Source organism: Ctenocephalides felis, unplaced genomic scaffold (genome assembly GCF_003426905.1).
Source record: "Ctenocephalides felis isolate EL2017-DRISC unplaced genomic scaffold, ASM342690v1 CF-g0.4_SCAFFOLD_01886, whole genome shotgun sequence".
Taxonomy (NCBI): Eukaryota; Metazoa; Arthropoda; class Insecta; order Siphonaptera; family Pulicidae; genus Ctenocephalides; species Ctenocephalides felis.
The window spans coordinates 53,480,201-53,495,752 of record NW_020538040.1 but is presented as its reverse complement, the minus strand read 5'-3'; the positions used below and the strand labels follow the sequence as shown (position 1 = coordinate 53,495,752).

The 15,552-nt window shown below is 28.4% G+C and overlaps 2 protein-coding genes across 2 annotated transcripts in view; one reads left to right on the top strand and one right to left on the bottom strand.

Moving 5' to 3' along the window:
* Nucleotides 1-25: 25 nt before the first annotated feature.
* Nucleotides 26-15,552, bottom strand: part of LOC113375092 — a 67,582-nt gene continuing 52,055 nt past the window's right edge. The window contains exons 3-9 of the mRNA XM_026615040.1: nt 4,268-4,411; nt 3,962-4,149; nt 3,603-3,693; nt 2,587-2,746; nt 1,408-1,527; nt 375-762; nt 26-314 (exon numbers count right to left, since the gene is read on the bottom strand). Coding sequence (XP_026470825.1) covers nt 26-314; nt 375-762; nt 1,408-1,527; nt 2,587-2,746; nt 3,603-3,693; nt 3,962-4,149; nt 4,268-4,315 — 1,284 coding nt within the window. The 5' untranslated portion in view covers nt 4,316-4,411. The remainder of the gene's footprint in view (nt 315-374; nt 763-1,407; nt 1,528-2,586; nt 2,747-3,602; nt 3,694-3,961; nt 4,150-4,267; nt 4,412-15,552) is intronic.
* Nucleotides 8,199-11,203, top strand: LOC113375091. Its single transcript, XM_026615039.1, has 3 exons — nt 8,199-8,315; nt 8,446-9,838; nt 11,200-11,203. Exons 1-3 carry the CDS (start codon nt 8,234-8,236, stop codon nt 11,201-11,203), a joined length of 1,479 nt encoding a protein of 492 aa, XP_026470824.1. The 5' UTR covers nt 8,199-8,233.

Here is a 15,552-nt window from a genome sequence, read left to right as displayed (position 1 = left end):
CTTTCACAACGTTTTATGTTCAGGATCAGATATAATACAATGTTATAAAAACCACAAAGACAATAATAAGATCACATCTCATCCGAAATCCAGAGCAAATACATATTTCACCATCGTAATAAGGCTTGGCAACTGCTCTTGAACCAGAGTCGCGTTCCCTGCCACTAAAAAAATTATTTATGCGTTCACAATTTCTTGCACTCTCTATATTGTGATTAGGTTTATAATTTCTTTTTTCACAATGACAAATGCCATTTAACCAAATACCCAATTCTGAAGATTTATGGTAAGGCTCATCACGCCTATAGCTTTTCCTGATTTTTTTTTTCATACGTGTACTATTAAAAATATTCAGAACCAGCTTTAACTTTGACCTGTCAATAAGAATTTCTTTGCGCGATCCTTTGGGAGTAATGTTTATCTTTTCCCTATTTGCCGTTTTATTCTTGTGCATAAATGGAAAATCTATCGTTCTATTCCTGGGTATAAATGAATCGGAACTTTTCACAGTTTTTTTCGCTTCGGGAGTTGTGGTTTTAATAGGTTGGGTAGGTAAAGAGGTTGTAGTTTTTCTCGATGAAACTTTCACAAGTTTTGTCACAAATTCATAGCAAACAGTCGACATCCGCGCTTTATCTCCTTTCCGGCGTTTGCCATGAGCGCGTCCACGATCATCAATCTTACAAACCGTTGTAGCACAATTGGAAACGGTAGACGAAGGGATTGTGACGGGAAGGGGAGTGACAGTTGTTTCTGTGATATCTACACAATATTATTAAAATATCAACATCATTTTAAATGTATTTTAATATAATAATGTAAAACAAACTTTGGCTTGCAAAAATTGCAATTAATGTTTTACGTATAAAAATTGTAATAATTTTTAGGATTCTAAATCAACAATAAAATAAATATAGGTTGGTTTGTCTCCATTTCTATATAATATAAATAATTTTTCCATGAAGTATTTTAAAAGCTAATTCTGATGTGCCACTGATGTAATTAAAATTGTATATCAAAGTATTTGGTATATTACAGAAGATGTAATATATTTAAATTAAAATAAATAGTAATTTTAAATAATCAATTGGCGATTTGCGATCAACATAATATTGGTGTATACTATTAAATGTTAGCGAAGTCGGTTAATTTAAATAATAATAAACCACCAAAATCGATCTTCAATGTATCAGATTACGCAGACATGACGGAACAAGCAAAACAGTTCTTTCAGTAAAGAATTGAACTAGAAGTGGATAAAAATTATAAATATTTCTTACAAAATTATACTTATGCTACAACAAAATTACTCACTTAAAAATTTTAGTTCAAAATTGGTATTAGATTAAGCGAAAAAATCGGGTTAATTGAAGTAAATAAAATAAAGTGTTAAATAATGTAATATACCTCTTATCGGTATAGTAGCCGTTGTCTGAATTGGGGGAAGAGTAGTTTCCAATAATGTTGTTCTCTCTGATACGTGTTCTAATGTCGTATGTGATTCAGTTATAACCGCCTGAAAACTTTCTATGAAAAATCACTCATATGAATAAAATATATAAACAGAACGCAAATAATTACAATATTCAAGTATATATATATATATATATATATATATATATATATATCAAAACAAATATTTATCTAAATGAATAATAAATGTATATTTAAACGTTAAATATAATTAAATTACACATTTAAATGCAACATTCAAAACAAAGGCATATTTTATCTAATATTGAAATAATAACCTCTTGAAGATTATTTTTCTTTAAAATTTGTTTTGTTTTATTTTGACAGCCAGGTAAAAATTTGATTTTGATTTTTACAAATATCAACTCCTTATGCTTATAAATTGAATGCTTAACTTATATGAAGCGAGAATATCTTTAGAAAAACATGTTGTTTTACAATATAGTTAAAAAAAAATCAATAATTATTTGTATGCATTTTATAATTTTTGGAATTCTTTTTCTGAATACTGACGCGGATCGAGTATCGAAACGTATAAATAAACAATTGTCAATATTATATAGTAATTCGATGAATTGGCTGCTTATTATAAAATATGTTTTGACGTCTAAATACCAATCAAGTTATATATCTATATATATATATATATATATATATATAAATATATATATATATATATATATATATATATATATATATATATATATATATATATATATATATATATATATATATATATATATATATATATATATATATATATATATATATATATATATATATATATATATATATATATATATATATATATATATGTATATAATTTACATATATACCAAATATTTTAATTTTTTTTTTGTCTGCCAATAAAACTTCGAACCCGGTCATATAGACACTTTTTCTGATACATCAAAACCAGATTTATAAAATGTTATTGCTTATACAAAAAATTTAAATTGCTCGATGACTTCCTATTTCGCTATATACCCTTATAAATTTTCAATTGCCTTCTTGGCAGAATGGTGAAAGTTGCATTATTTAGCAGCACCAAGTCGCAATTATTGATTTTCTCATTTGTTTTGTTTTAGTAGTTTTCGAATACCTAAAACTTACTTCTAGCTGAACAAAGAGAACCATTCATGCAAAGTGTTTTTTGAGGTGGGCACTTAGAGCACGGTTTCCCAATCGAAAAATTTCGACTATTATTCGTAGCATGGTCGAAATTGCAAACAATCCGTTGTATATCCATAGCGTAATCTGCTGTAGGCTGAATCTATATGATAAACAATTGTCAATGTCATAGTATTTTTTAACATTTCTATGAACATACATAATCATATTTCTGTATTCTCAAGGATAGGGTAAATGCTGATGCATATTTTGTAAAGTTTTGTCGAACTGACAGAATATTTGTAATGTAATAATTATTGAATTAATATTATTATCTACAATAACATATATTGTAAATAATATACAATATATGTTTTATAAAGTATAAATATGATGTTTCTTATGCAAAAACAGATTCTATATTCTTTTCTAAACAAAGATAATAAAATAAAAATAAATAATTACAAACTGAAATCATAAGAATGATAAACTTTCGCATGACAAGGATCAAGTTGCTTTGTGACTTATAATTAATTGCTTGTTTTTACTTGTATTTATGAATATTCGCATTTATATTGACGCATTTTTTTAATATAAAATTCAATGCTATTATTAGATTTATATGTGGTCGCAAGCGCAATGTACACAATATATACTTGAATTCCATTGAAAGAAAGTCCGTCGCCCTGGTTAAATTTTAAATTGAGACAGAGGCAAATAATAAGTAATTTTTAATTAAATCCTGCACTATTAAGACAAAACACAAAAAATATCACAATAAGTTAGTTAATTTTATTAAATTATCGTATTTTATTTGTTAATTTTATATTATCTATAAATTCTTAATTAAAATAACATTTGGATTCCGTTAAACAAGGACGCAATTTATACGTTGTCATTATTGATTTAGTTTTAATTATTATCACTATTTCAAATGTAGCTCAGCTAATATGTGTATTTTATTTCTGATGAGCAATAATTGAAAAGAAAACGCTTAACTGATGCTTTAAATAACTTACTGAGAACACCGACCAAGCACATCCAATAGATGACACCAATGGATCGACAATCTGATCGAATGATGAAGTTCGATCATATTGAGAATCTGGGCTGGAAATATACGCAATATTAGCAAACTATGGGATGAAAGGTAAAATTGAGTATTTGAAATATGATAGTTGTTTATGCAAACCAAATAATTTATACCAGAAACTTTATGATATTTTGTCAAAATATTATTGTTGCTATTCGAACCATTAAAGTTACAATATTATCAATGATAATCGTCTTCGCAATCTTGTAAATATATTTTTAGAAACTATTGTCCCCATCAACATTATTTTCAAAGTCAAAAATTAAGTCAAAATTTAAAACCTACGCTTCTATCCACACGCGTACTAATTCATCTACAGTTCGCAGACTTGATCCTGGATTAACAACAAATTGCGCCAAATTTTGACTAAAATACTCATCGTCGTTAATTTTGGGACAAGGATCAGTTTCGTAGAGTGTAGGACAACGAGAGGACCAAGCAGTAGCCATCAGAGCAAGCTCATCATTCCAAGTCTAAAATGATTATTAAAATTAACGGAAATATATTTCCAAATTAAAATTATGGTAAATATTTAGAAATATTTATTAAATCGTAGTTAATAAATACCCACTTTTTCGCGAAATAACTTACTAATGCTAACATGTTACTGATTCCGCCTGGATAAGATTCAGCAAACATTTCTCTAATTAAATTCACCTCTTCAATGATTGACAACTTATCTCCAGGACTTAAGTCAAGTCTCGTAAAGTTTATACATTCGTCAGCAACTTGGCCCTTAAAATTTTAAATTTAACTAGAACATATTATCTAACGTTTTATTCAAAATGTATTATTTGCCTGTTTGTAATTGCATAGCACATGCTTTGCCGGAGGATCACACTTCAGCGAACAATAAAAGTCATTAGCACTTACACATGCCGCAATTATGAGAAAGCAATTATAAATAAAATATTTAAAAAAATATATAATAAGATTTCTGGTTAATATCATATTCGTCATATAAAACAAAATTTGACATTTATAATGTACAAAAATTTATCTCGACTTTTAAGCATATGCTGTCAAAATAATAACTGTAACTACGATTTAAGCTTAATTATTATTATTGTTATGTAATATAACGGATATTGTTTTTATTCCATTAAACATCAATATGCTATGCTGCCCGAGATAAATAAGACGAAAAATGAAAATATTTAATATTATTGAAATATTTTAAATTCAATTTTTTAGTAATATAAGGGTATCATAATCCTTGCTGAGGTATATTTATATTGTATGAATATGAAACCTAAGAAATATGTAAGTGATTGTTATATTTGTTTGCCTCAAACAAAAAGCACTACTATAATATCCAAACATTTTATCTATTCTATATAGAGATGCAGACGCTTGAAAATCGATCAAAAAGTGAGATTTGTAGTCCGGACTACGATCTTTGTTAACATGGCATGATAGTGAAAGAGTGAGCTTTAGGGTGCACAATGTCCTTAAAAATATATATACTGAACTCTCATCTGAATTTCATTCCTATTTGGCTGCAGTTACTGATAAAAAAATGAGTGGTTCCACCAGGTAATTTCATTTCAACGCCAGGGAGAAATATAATCGAGGAATGTTGACAGACTATTGTTGTTCACTTAAAAATAACATACCAAAAACCAAGAATTCCAAAAGATCGTATGTATTTATTAAAAAAAATCAATAGATCATTTAAGTAAAACTCAATAGTTATTTAAGGTAAAATAGAACAAGAAAGAACAGGAACTATTTTTTTTTAAATTATCATGCAGAAGAATTACTAGATCGGACATTTTGTCGTTTTTTTTTTTATTTATCACCATTTTTTGTACTTTGACCCCCAATTTTGACTTTAGATTCGTGTTCAGGGTTAGAAAGTAGATTAGAAAACATATATCGCACACCCAATATAGACAAATTTTTTTGTGGACCTGTGTGATTATTTAGAAATCCTTGTACATTAAAAATTTAATTTTAAGAAATCGATTTTTTTTATTACTATTCAAGAATGTGTGTACAAGAGGATTTTTCGATATTTAAAATTGTTATCAGAGATATAGCTGTTTGACCACGATAATCCATCTTTGTTTTGTTCCTCTGCGAAATTTTAAACGCGTTTTCTGAAAATTTTCTTTTACGATACGATACCCACGATTTATCAATTTCTACTTGACATATGTAACTTTTATATAGCCTTCTTATATAAACATCAGTATATACTAAGCTCCTCCTCAAATTCAAATTAAAAAAAAACGACAATATCAAAAATCGTTGTTAAATTTTATTTTTTCATGCAGTCGCTATTTTTTGAAAAAAGTTAACTTAGACATAGTTCATACGAATGCGACATTATTCTTAATGATTTTTTTTTTTCACGTGCTAATATTGAGGTGGGTGAAACCCTCTACTTCATCACCTGCTAGAATTAAAACTATTGTATGCTGTATTTTTAAAACATAAATTAATAAATGGTTATTAATACCTTTTTTACGGCCTTTCAAAAATCGCAAAATTCGTGCATCTAGATTAAAATATACCTTTAATAAGTTAGTATTCAATTCAATAAACTCAAATTTGCTAATTAAGAACAATTTAACCATTAATACAGAAAAAACAAAATACATATATTTTAAACCAAATAGAAGTAAAGAAAAAAATAAATTAAAGCTTAAAGTTAACAAAACTGAAATTGAATAGTTAGGCAATATAAAATATATAGAACTCATAATCAATCAAAAATTAACTTGGACAGACTACATAAAAAGAATGAAAAGAAAGATAGTCGCACTAAAGAGAATACGCTACTTTGGAACAAAACACAAAATTTTAATACTGAAAGCGCACATAATACCTATAATCATGTATGGAATTGCAACATGGAGTCAAACCACAAAAAATATAGAATAATAAATAAAGTAACAAAAATAACTATTACCTACTATTAAATAAAATTATTAAAATAGAAAAGTGCAAATTAATACATTAGATTAAACATAACAAAATCAAAACATGCACATCGATAACTATAAATAAGGAAATACACGAGCACAATACTAATAACAAGGAAAATTATCATCTAAAACAAACAAAAACAAATAAAACCAGGCGGAACACTATATGGAGTATAAAATTATTCAATGGGCTTCCGAAAGAAATGAAGATGGCCAAAAGGAAGCAATTTAATATTAAGTTAAAAGAATATTATAAAAAAATCTAGATAAATAAATTAGACTAAAGCATGAATGTAAGAATGAATATACGTATATATTATAGAATAAATGGTAAAATGTTGAATGACCATATCATATCTAGAAAATATATACTTTGTATAGATATTTTGTATGATCTCTCATACCAGGCAATTCTGCGTGTCTGAGATGTATGAAACTTATATTAAAATTCAAATAAAAAAAATGAATAAATTAGGACGTTTGTGGTCGTTAACAGCATACTTGTTAACTTCCCGTAGGGCAAGTTATAGTAATCGCAAAAAAATCGAAAATGAAAATTTTTATATATCTTTACGTTTCAAAGGTTTCTGAACATTTTGGCATACCTTAGAAAAAATGGATGTATGTGTGTGTGTGTGTGTGCGCGTGTGTGTATGTATGTGCGGATACAAATTTTCGTCGACGATTTCGGGAACACCGATCAACCGATTTGAATAATTCAAAAAACATTCGATTCGTATTGATAAGGAGACGTGCTGATTAGTTTTTGGCAAAGTCAGATCTAACCGTTCCGAAGATACGGGGCAAAAAGTGCCGAAAACGGTAACTCAGTTTTTGAGAAAACGGAGCGTCCGATTTTAATAATTCAAAAAACATTTTACTTGTATTGACAAGGTGAAGAACCGATCAAATTTTCATAAAGGCAGGTCTAGCGGTTTCGGAGATCTAATGAAAAAAGTAAAAAAAAATGCCATTTGGCGGTCAAAATTGATCATTAGACATATGCACATCAAATTATCAGATATTTTATAGAGATTTTAACAATAAGTATAATTTTGGTTTACATTCCTATGGGTTCCGTACCAATGTTTACGCGTTAGACGTCGACGCGGCGCTTACGCGGTTTGATATTTCGTCTTTATGCAGTTAAAGCAGTACGATTGCTTTGAAAAAAGTTTAGATCTTTCAAAATATGTCAAAATAAAGAAAATATTTTTTTTTTCAAAAACAAAAAAATTAACAAAAATTTTTTTTTTAAAAAAAAGTAATTTTTTGTCTAATTGTTTGTCAAAAATCTTATTTTTCCGAAGTAAATTTTTTTCAAAAATGTTAATCGTTTTTAAAAAAATAATAATTTTTGGTACGGGAAGTTCCAGCAATTTGCCTTAAGGCACGATGCCTCAATTGCCTTAAGACAGAATTCCACTTACAGCTAGTTTATCTATGGTTAACAGGTCCTTTATGTTCTCCAGAAGTATAAAAGCGTCTACTGTGTAGATTGCACGCCCAACACTGCTGTAAAACTGTCAAGCTGTCAAAAAGCACATGCGCCAAGAAAGAAAACATAACCTTTATGATTAGTGCATAAATGTACGTTTACACTTTACAGAATCATAATAATTATATGATGAATCAATTTTTGTGGAATGATCCTGATATAAAAGCCCCACCAATTAATAAATATAAAATATGTGGCAAAATTATAGGTATATGAAGTGAATTATATAGTATTATATAGTATTACAAAGCTTAGGAATCGTTCACGTTATATTGTATTTTAATATTGCATTAGCTTTTGTACTTTTTGTACCTTTTTAACAGCAGCTATTTTTTCAGATGTAGAAGAGTTATATGGCATATTTTCAAAGACACCAAATGTTCTCTCCAATCAACAAGAATTACGTGTTGAAACAGAATATCTCTCTCGTATTGTATATAGAATGAGCAGAAAATTCAGAAATGATATAGGATTTCGATATACACGCAAAATCCTTGCCGCATTAAAAAAATATTTGAATACAACCATTTCTTCAGATATAATTGAATTTCACAGTTGTATTCCAAAAAAATTTGATCAAGAAGGAACATATTTACCAACAAAACAAATGCTACAATACATTCTTGTGAGATTGCAATCCTTGATGAAATTCATGACACGAATCTTAGTATGCTGCGAAGATGCTACTCGCTTTTATAAGGACAGAATAAAACGTGGCCAATCTTGGAATGTTTCATTACTGACATTTGCCAATCAATGTAAAATTTGGAGTATCTGTAAAACTTTATTAAAAGAATCGTCAACCTTATATTCTAGTTTGTTACCATATATGAATAAATTTCAAATAAGTGGACCAGAATGGTTGAATGAGAAATATGAATTTCCTACAAATCTAAGAGAATGGCTGTCTTATGATATGGATAACGAAATTCCTACTTGCATAGATATTCCATCAATTAGTGAAGTAAATTTTATAGATATCACTGAAGACGATGATGTTGAGTATTGTGGCGAATATGATTTAGATTGCCAAATCATAGACTCACAATGTAAGCAGACCGTATGCACAACTGCTTCAAAGTTGAGTAAAAAGAAAAAACATTCACTAAAAATTTCAAAACCACAAATGGAAGATATTGGTGAGACTGTTTCCCGAACAAATTTAATTCAAGAATTTATGAAACAGAATTCTCAGAAAGTTGATAATTCTGATGATGTAACAGAAACATGTAAAAATCACCAAATTAGTAGTAAAGTTAAATCCAATAAGCGAAAAATGGAATCTATAAATATAGGTGAATCTGTAATTCCAATTTTAAAAGAAACGCCAATAAGCAACAAATCAAATAAAAATAAATCAGTAAATGTTGGTGGAAAGTTTATATCTGATACGTCAATTGTAAAAAATAATTTAATTTGTGTCACACAACAGTCAAACACACCTGATCGTACTTTCCACAATATAAATAAAAATAAAAATCACAATCAAGGCGGCCAAGACTTCAATTTTAATAATATTAGAAGCGCAAGAGATTTATTTGTATGCTTGAAACAAGAGGAAAATTATAGAAATTTGGATTTACAAAAAGCATTAAGTAAAAACTTAGGACTTATGCAATGGCATGCTTTTAAAAACAAAATGTTAGTTCATGTTAAGAAATTAAATGCTAAAGGCAAATGTGCTGATAGTAAAAACACAAAACAATTGTTAGAAAAAATTAAAAGAGAATGGCGAAATATAAATAAATGATAATTATAAATAAAATCCGAAATAATGTTTATTTTCTAAATTGCATAATAAAGCAATTTTTCATGTTTTTGTATTTTATGTTTTATATAGGAATATTATTAACTTACTATTACACACATTCCAATTTTTTATGGTTTGCATCGATTTGTAAATTGTCTGCGCTGTTTGTCCAAAAAGGAATCTATTGACTAATTGCAAGTAAAATATATTTTTCAAATTTCTGATTTTTTTCAACAAATGAACGAAATTGTCAAACCAAGGACTGTAAAACTATGTTTGTGTGTCTGTGAGTGATCCACAGATAAGTAAAATGTTATTGTCGAAGTTCAAGATTGATTGAGAAAATTGCGTGATTTTGCTTTAAATGTAACATTTAATCATGGCATAAATTCAAATATCAATCAGCCAGTTTGGTTACAGGTACATTTACTTACAGTTCGAGAAAATAACTATATTGTGTCACTATAATATGAAATAAGTTTGAATATATTAACATCTATTTCGATATATCATCAATTAAATGTTGCCTTTGTTAATTATTAAATTTGAAGCAGTTTAATTAACTTTTTAACAATAAAATCTAAACATGAAACCATTTTTTTTGTTATAGTGATTATTAATTTATAATTCGTTCCTAATTATATGTTTAATTTGGAAAATTTAAGTTGCACGTGCGACATGACATCATGTGCAGCGGTGATATCTATTTTCACTTGAAAATTTAGATCAAATTTATGTTTCCAAATGAAAATAGCCCTTCCGGGCTTTACTAAAAAGACAGTTAAAAAGTCATCACAAATAGGAAAAGGTCAAATAGTATATCAAAACTGAGATAGGACAATCATTGAGCTTCTAATAGCTAATGTAAGTAATATCATCATAAATAATAATATTATCATCATAACAGGTTAAAGAATATAGAATTCAAATTGTGGTTTAAAAAAATTAAAAGCATATGTCCATTTTACAAAAAAAATCTACATTTCCATCGATTTTACTAAAAATACGTGTTATTGGTAAGCATTGTCAATTTGTATTGTATTACTGATTCATGTTGTCATTTTTTGTGCTTTTGGTAATATATTTTAACTGCGCAAAAGAAATACTAACGACAATGTAATCAACCGGTATGGTGCGAAACCAGCTGGAATGAATCGTTGGAGCTACGGCGGCATTAAGTCTACTACGACGAATGGAAAGTTTTCGAAGACCCGTAACTAATACAATCACTATCAATATATATATTATATATTTGGAGACACCAATGTATACTACATGCCCGGAGTGATGATCCATGAAATTTCTAAGTATTTTCTAAATTAAATATTTTAAAATTTTATAGGTGATTACCAATTTTTCCATAGACCTTCTGCAGAAATTGGTAAAGCCAGTGGTTTCCAAACTTTTTTGCACCGCGGCCCCGGCTCTACTAAAAAAATTGTTGCGCCTCCCTTGATTTTTGCAAAGCCTCCCTTAGAATAGCCTGGCAACCCGCTGAAGGGGCGCGTCCCACAGGTTGAAAACCGCTGGACTAAGCATTAAAGACATCAACACTGGAATGAGCAATTAATTATAAATTTGCCTTAGAAGACTGTTGTTTGTGGACTGCGTTATCACTCTGTAGCGAACGTTCTATAACTAAAAATGATCACCAAAAGCGTTGCAAAATGACTACTATTTTCAAGCAGAAATGGCAGAAATATGACATTTTACATTGGTTCAAGTTGCAAAAAAACTTCAGTATTGTAACGACAATAGGCCTTAGAAGATTGTTGTTTTTCGACTGCGTTATCACTCTGTAGCGAACGTTCCATAACTAAAAATGATCACCAAAAGCGTTGCAAAATGACTACTATTTTCAAGCGGAAATATGACATTTTACCTTGGTTTAAGTTGAAAAAAAAACGACAATAGGCATTGTCGCCAAAGGGTTACACAACCCTCAGTGCAAAAGGCATCACCCATCCACCTCTACTAGGGTTCCTGCAATATAAGGTCCAAGTCGAGGGTTAAGAATGATTAATTAAGAATTGTAACATCCTCGGAGGAGGTCTGTTGGGTCCAGGCGGGAGCCCTTGGACCCACTTAGTGTATTGTGGTGAGTGTGTTGTGCCAGGAGAGAAGAACCTGTTCCAGCAAAGGTCAGATTGTATTGTCCAGTAGCTATTCCCTCCGTAACTACGTCGCTCCGTCACTCCGTCAGTTTATTAATCAGCTTATAATTAAAGATGATTTAGTTCTTTAAAGTTTAGGCATAGGACATGACTGTACCTAGATACAGTCATGCCCTCATACCTATAATCCTGAGTACGTAAGTACATTCTGTTTCATTCGTGTAGTTAGTGATGTCAGTTTCCACAGGTAATTACAGGGTGTTCATAGAAGTCGGGTTAAGGAGTTGGAGTAATCCTTTCTTAATGGGGAGTGCAATGTTAAAATATAATTGGTAGTCATTGCACCCTCAAGAAAGGGGTTTCAACACCTTTTACTCGTCACAATATGTATCCATGCGACTTATAACAACTTTTATAACAAATTTTCTAAAAACACGTCGACGAAAGATCAAATTTTGGATCACATAGTCACACAAACTCATACATACGTACATGAACACAAACTTTTCCTAATGCCGATTCACAATGATTTGAAATGTTCGGAAAACATACAATTAGGATTTTCTGGCAAAAACAAACGTTTTTTACGGGAAAATAAATAATGACAAAAGTGTGAGTGGTATCTTATTCTAACTTAGCTTTAGAATTAGAATTTCTAAGGCATGATAAATAAAATTCCTAAGATACAAAAATAATTATTCCGAAAGTAAGAGAATCAATTACAAATGTCGGAATTTTTGTTCCTTAACTTTTTCACAAAAAAGAAATAACTATTAGTTACGAAAAATTGGTATTATCACTAAAAATGATCGGGAGTCAAGATCCACAAAATATTTCATAAATATTTTGAATTGATAAAAAAATAAGTAATTGTTATTTACTTGAAAACCGTTAGACCTTTATGCAATATAATTCATGTATATCTTGAGAAAATAAATACATATATTCTGAAGAACTAACCCTTTCCACTCGGATGCCACCGAGTAAAAATGTCATGCAAAATACATAAAATGTCATGAATTGAATTTTGTACATATTATTATAATATTTATAACATTTAATTTGTTTTATTTATACTCTGGCTATTTTTTAAATTCAAACTTTCATTACTAATTAAAATTGTTATCAGACATCAGATAAACTTATTTCTAGTATTTCAAAATGTCAAATATTTTACTCAAAAACCAGCCCTGGTAACAAATTCATTTCGTATAAAATGACTAATAAATTATTCACAGTTTACCATTATTTAATAATTTATATTCAGCAGCTTTTCAGATTATCAAACCGTTAAGACGCTAGTAAATAACAATCTACGCAGTCTGCTCCGAAAAATTCACAAGATTAAAATCCATCTGGAATTAGGATGATAATAGTTAGAAACCGAGTAATATAAATAAGTATGATCTGTGAAATTATTGTATTGTGTAGTAAAAGTGTTTTTAGATATAGTCAAAATCAATTAATTCTCTTAATGGAACTTTTTTTAGCTCTGTTAGTGGATAGACCTATGAAATTCGAATTCCAGGAATCAGGTTTGATACCCGCCTCGGACATACTGATGTGAAGCAGTCAGTAGTGACATCGTTTTCACTTGAAAATATAGATAGCAATGTGTTTACAAGAAAAGTAGCCTTTTTCCGACATTGCTGCATTCAATTAAACGTCGTCAGTATTAAAGAAATTCTAATATAATACATCAAACCGTTCTTTTGCCTTTTGAAAAAAAAACGTAGCTTATAAAATCATAATAACGGCTCATAGGACAACGAAGTTCTAATTGCTGTTCAAAAATATATGTGCATATAATAAAATATTTGCAATGATACATATATCAAACTTGTTATCTCCCTGTGGTTCCATATATTATTTTCATGTTGCGATAAATAATTGAAAGTGATTTTTTATATCTTTGCATTTCATAATCCTCATTTCATTATTATTTTGATGGCAAAAAGACATTCACATCAAATAGATCTTATGCCAACATACGGAATATTTAATATTTACTTCTATACTGGCAACCTAAACAAGTTAAACTTCAAAAATTAAATTTAAAAAAAATTGTCTTTTTCATTAGAATAAACACAAGAAATGATATTTTTTATAATTTTACACTAAACAATTTTTTTCAAAAGTCTCAAACTGACAGTATTGATATTAGAAATCAATTAATCAACATTTTTAAATAAAAGAAAAATTCAAAAAATTTGTTAAAATTACTATAACACCCTACTGGATATGTTGATAATCGAATATTTCAACACTGTTCAAAGCGTTTCAAAATTTATGTGAATATCTATAAATTGTTTCATGAATTTTATGTGAGACTTACATATTTTTATAAAACTAATCCTATATTAGTTTAATTTTTGTTTAAAGTTTGCATGATACGTTGAGTATTCCATATCTAAATTATATTTAATTGATATTATAAAAAATGCTATGCAAAATGTATGCGAAAATAGTTCATTTTTCTCATCCAAATAAACTATTCTCGAAATATTAGAGTGTTTTACATCTATGTGCATTGACATTGGTTTAGTAGATAGCCAAATAAAAACACTTTCATACTTAATTTAATAAAGAATTGTGCAAAAAGGACATTAAATCTAATTCTAAATTTCTATTGCCATAATAAGAACTATTCATTATATATTCAAAAAACAATATGTGTATTCAAAAAAACAAATTACAAAATACACAATTTGCTACGAGATTTTAGAATTAGAAAGTGGATGCAAATATAATGAATAAACAAAATTTATGTATACAACCAATTTATTATGCTATCTTTGATGAAAATTAAACTGACAACTACTCATATCGAATGTTTCTATAATAAATAATCTGTAAGAACTATTTTCATTCAATCAGCTTTGGTGTCAATCAAACTGATGGTTCATACACCAATATATAAATGCCAATATCATCTTTATTTACGTTTCTCTGAATATCATTATCACATTTACAGCTAAGCTAAATCAGAGGGACTATCAGATTACTCAGACAGGTTTTGATGTGTCTAGGCAAAGGTTAAAAGCCACATGCAATAAAAATTGATTTTCGATAATATATTGACTTTTAATTTGACAAGATTCGCGACTTTTTAGCCCAAAATGATTTCATGTTTTTTGTTGACAAACGACCATAAAGACTCATCGTAAAATTTAGACCATTAAAAAATAAAATGGCACACAAGAAATCAATCAAAGTATTTCCGAAAGGAAATAATAGGTTATATATATATATATATATATATATATATATATATTTAACTTTAAATTATTAGTATATAAAAATACAGGAAACATGTGTGAATAATCGCATACACGAATATATTTTTTATATCTGACATCATAAACATTATTCGTGGTATCAATAAAATTCTGAGAAAATTTTGTTTAATTTAAGTAGAGTCACAGAAAGTCATTTCATGTAATTTTAAGAAAATATTTACATAAATTAATTAAATAATAGATACATCATATTTTAAAAGATATATTTAAAAAAGAACTCATATTTTTTTGAAAACTCATGTAACGCTTTGTCAGGTAATATGTTTCTACCTTAAAGCGTAT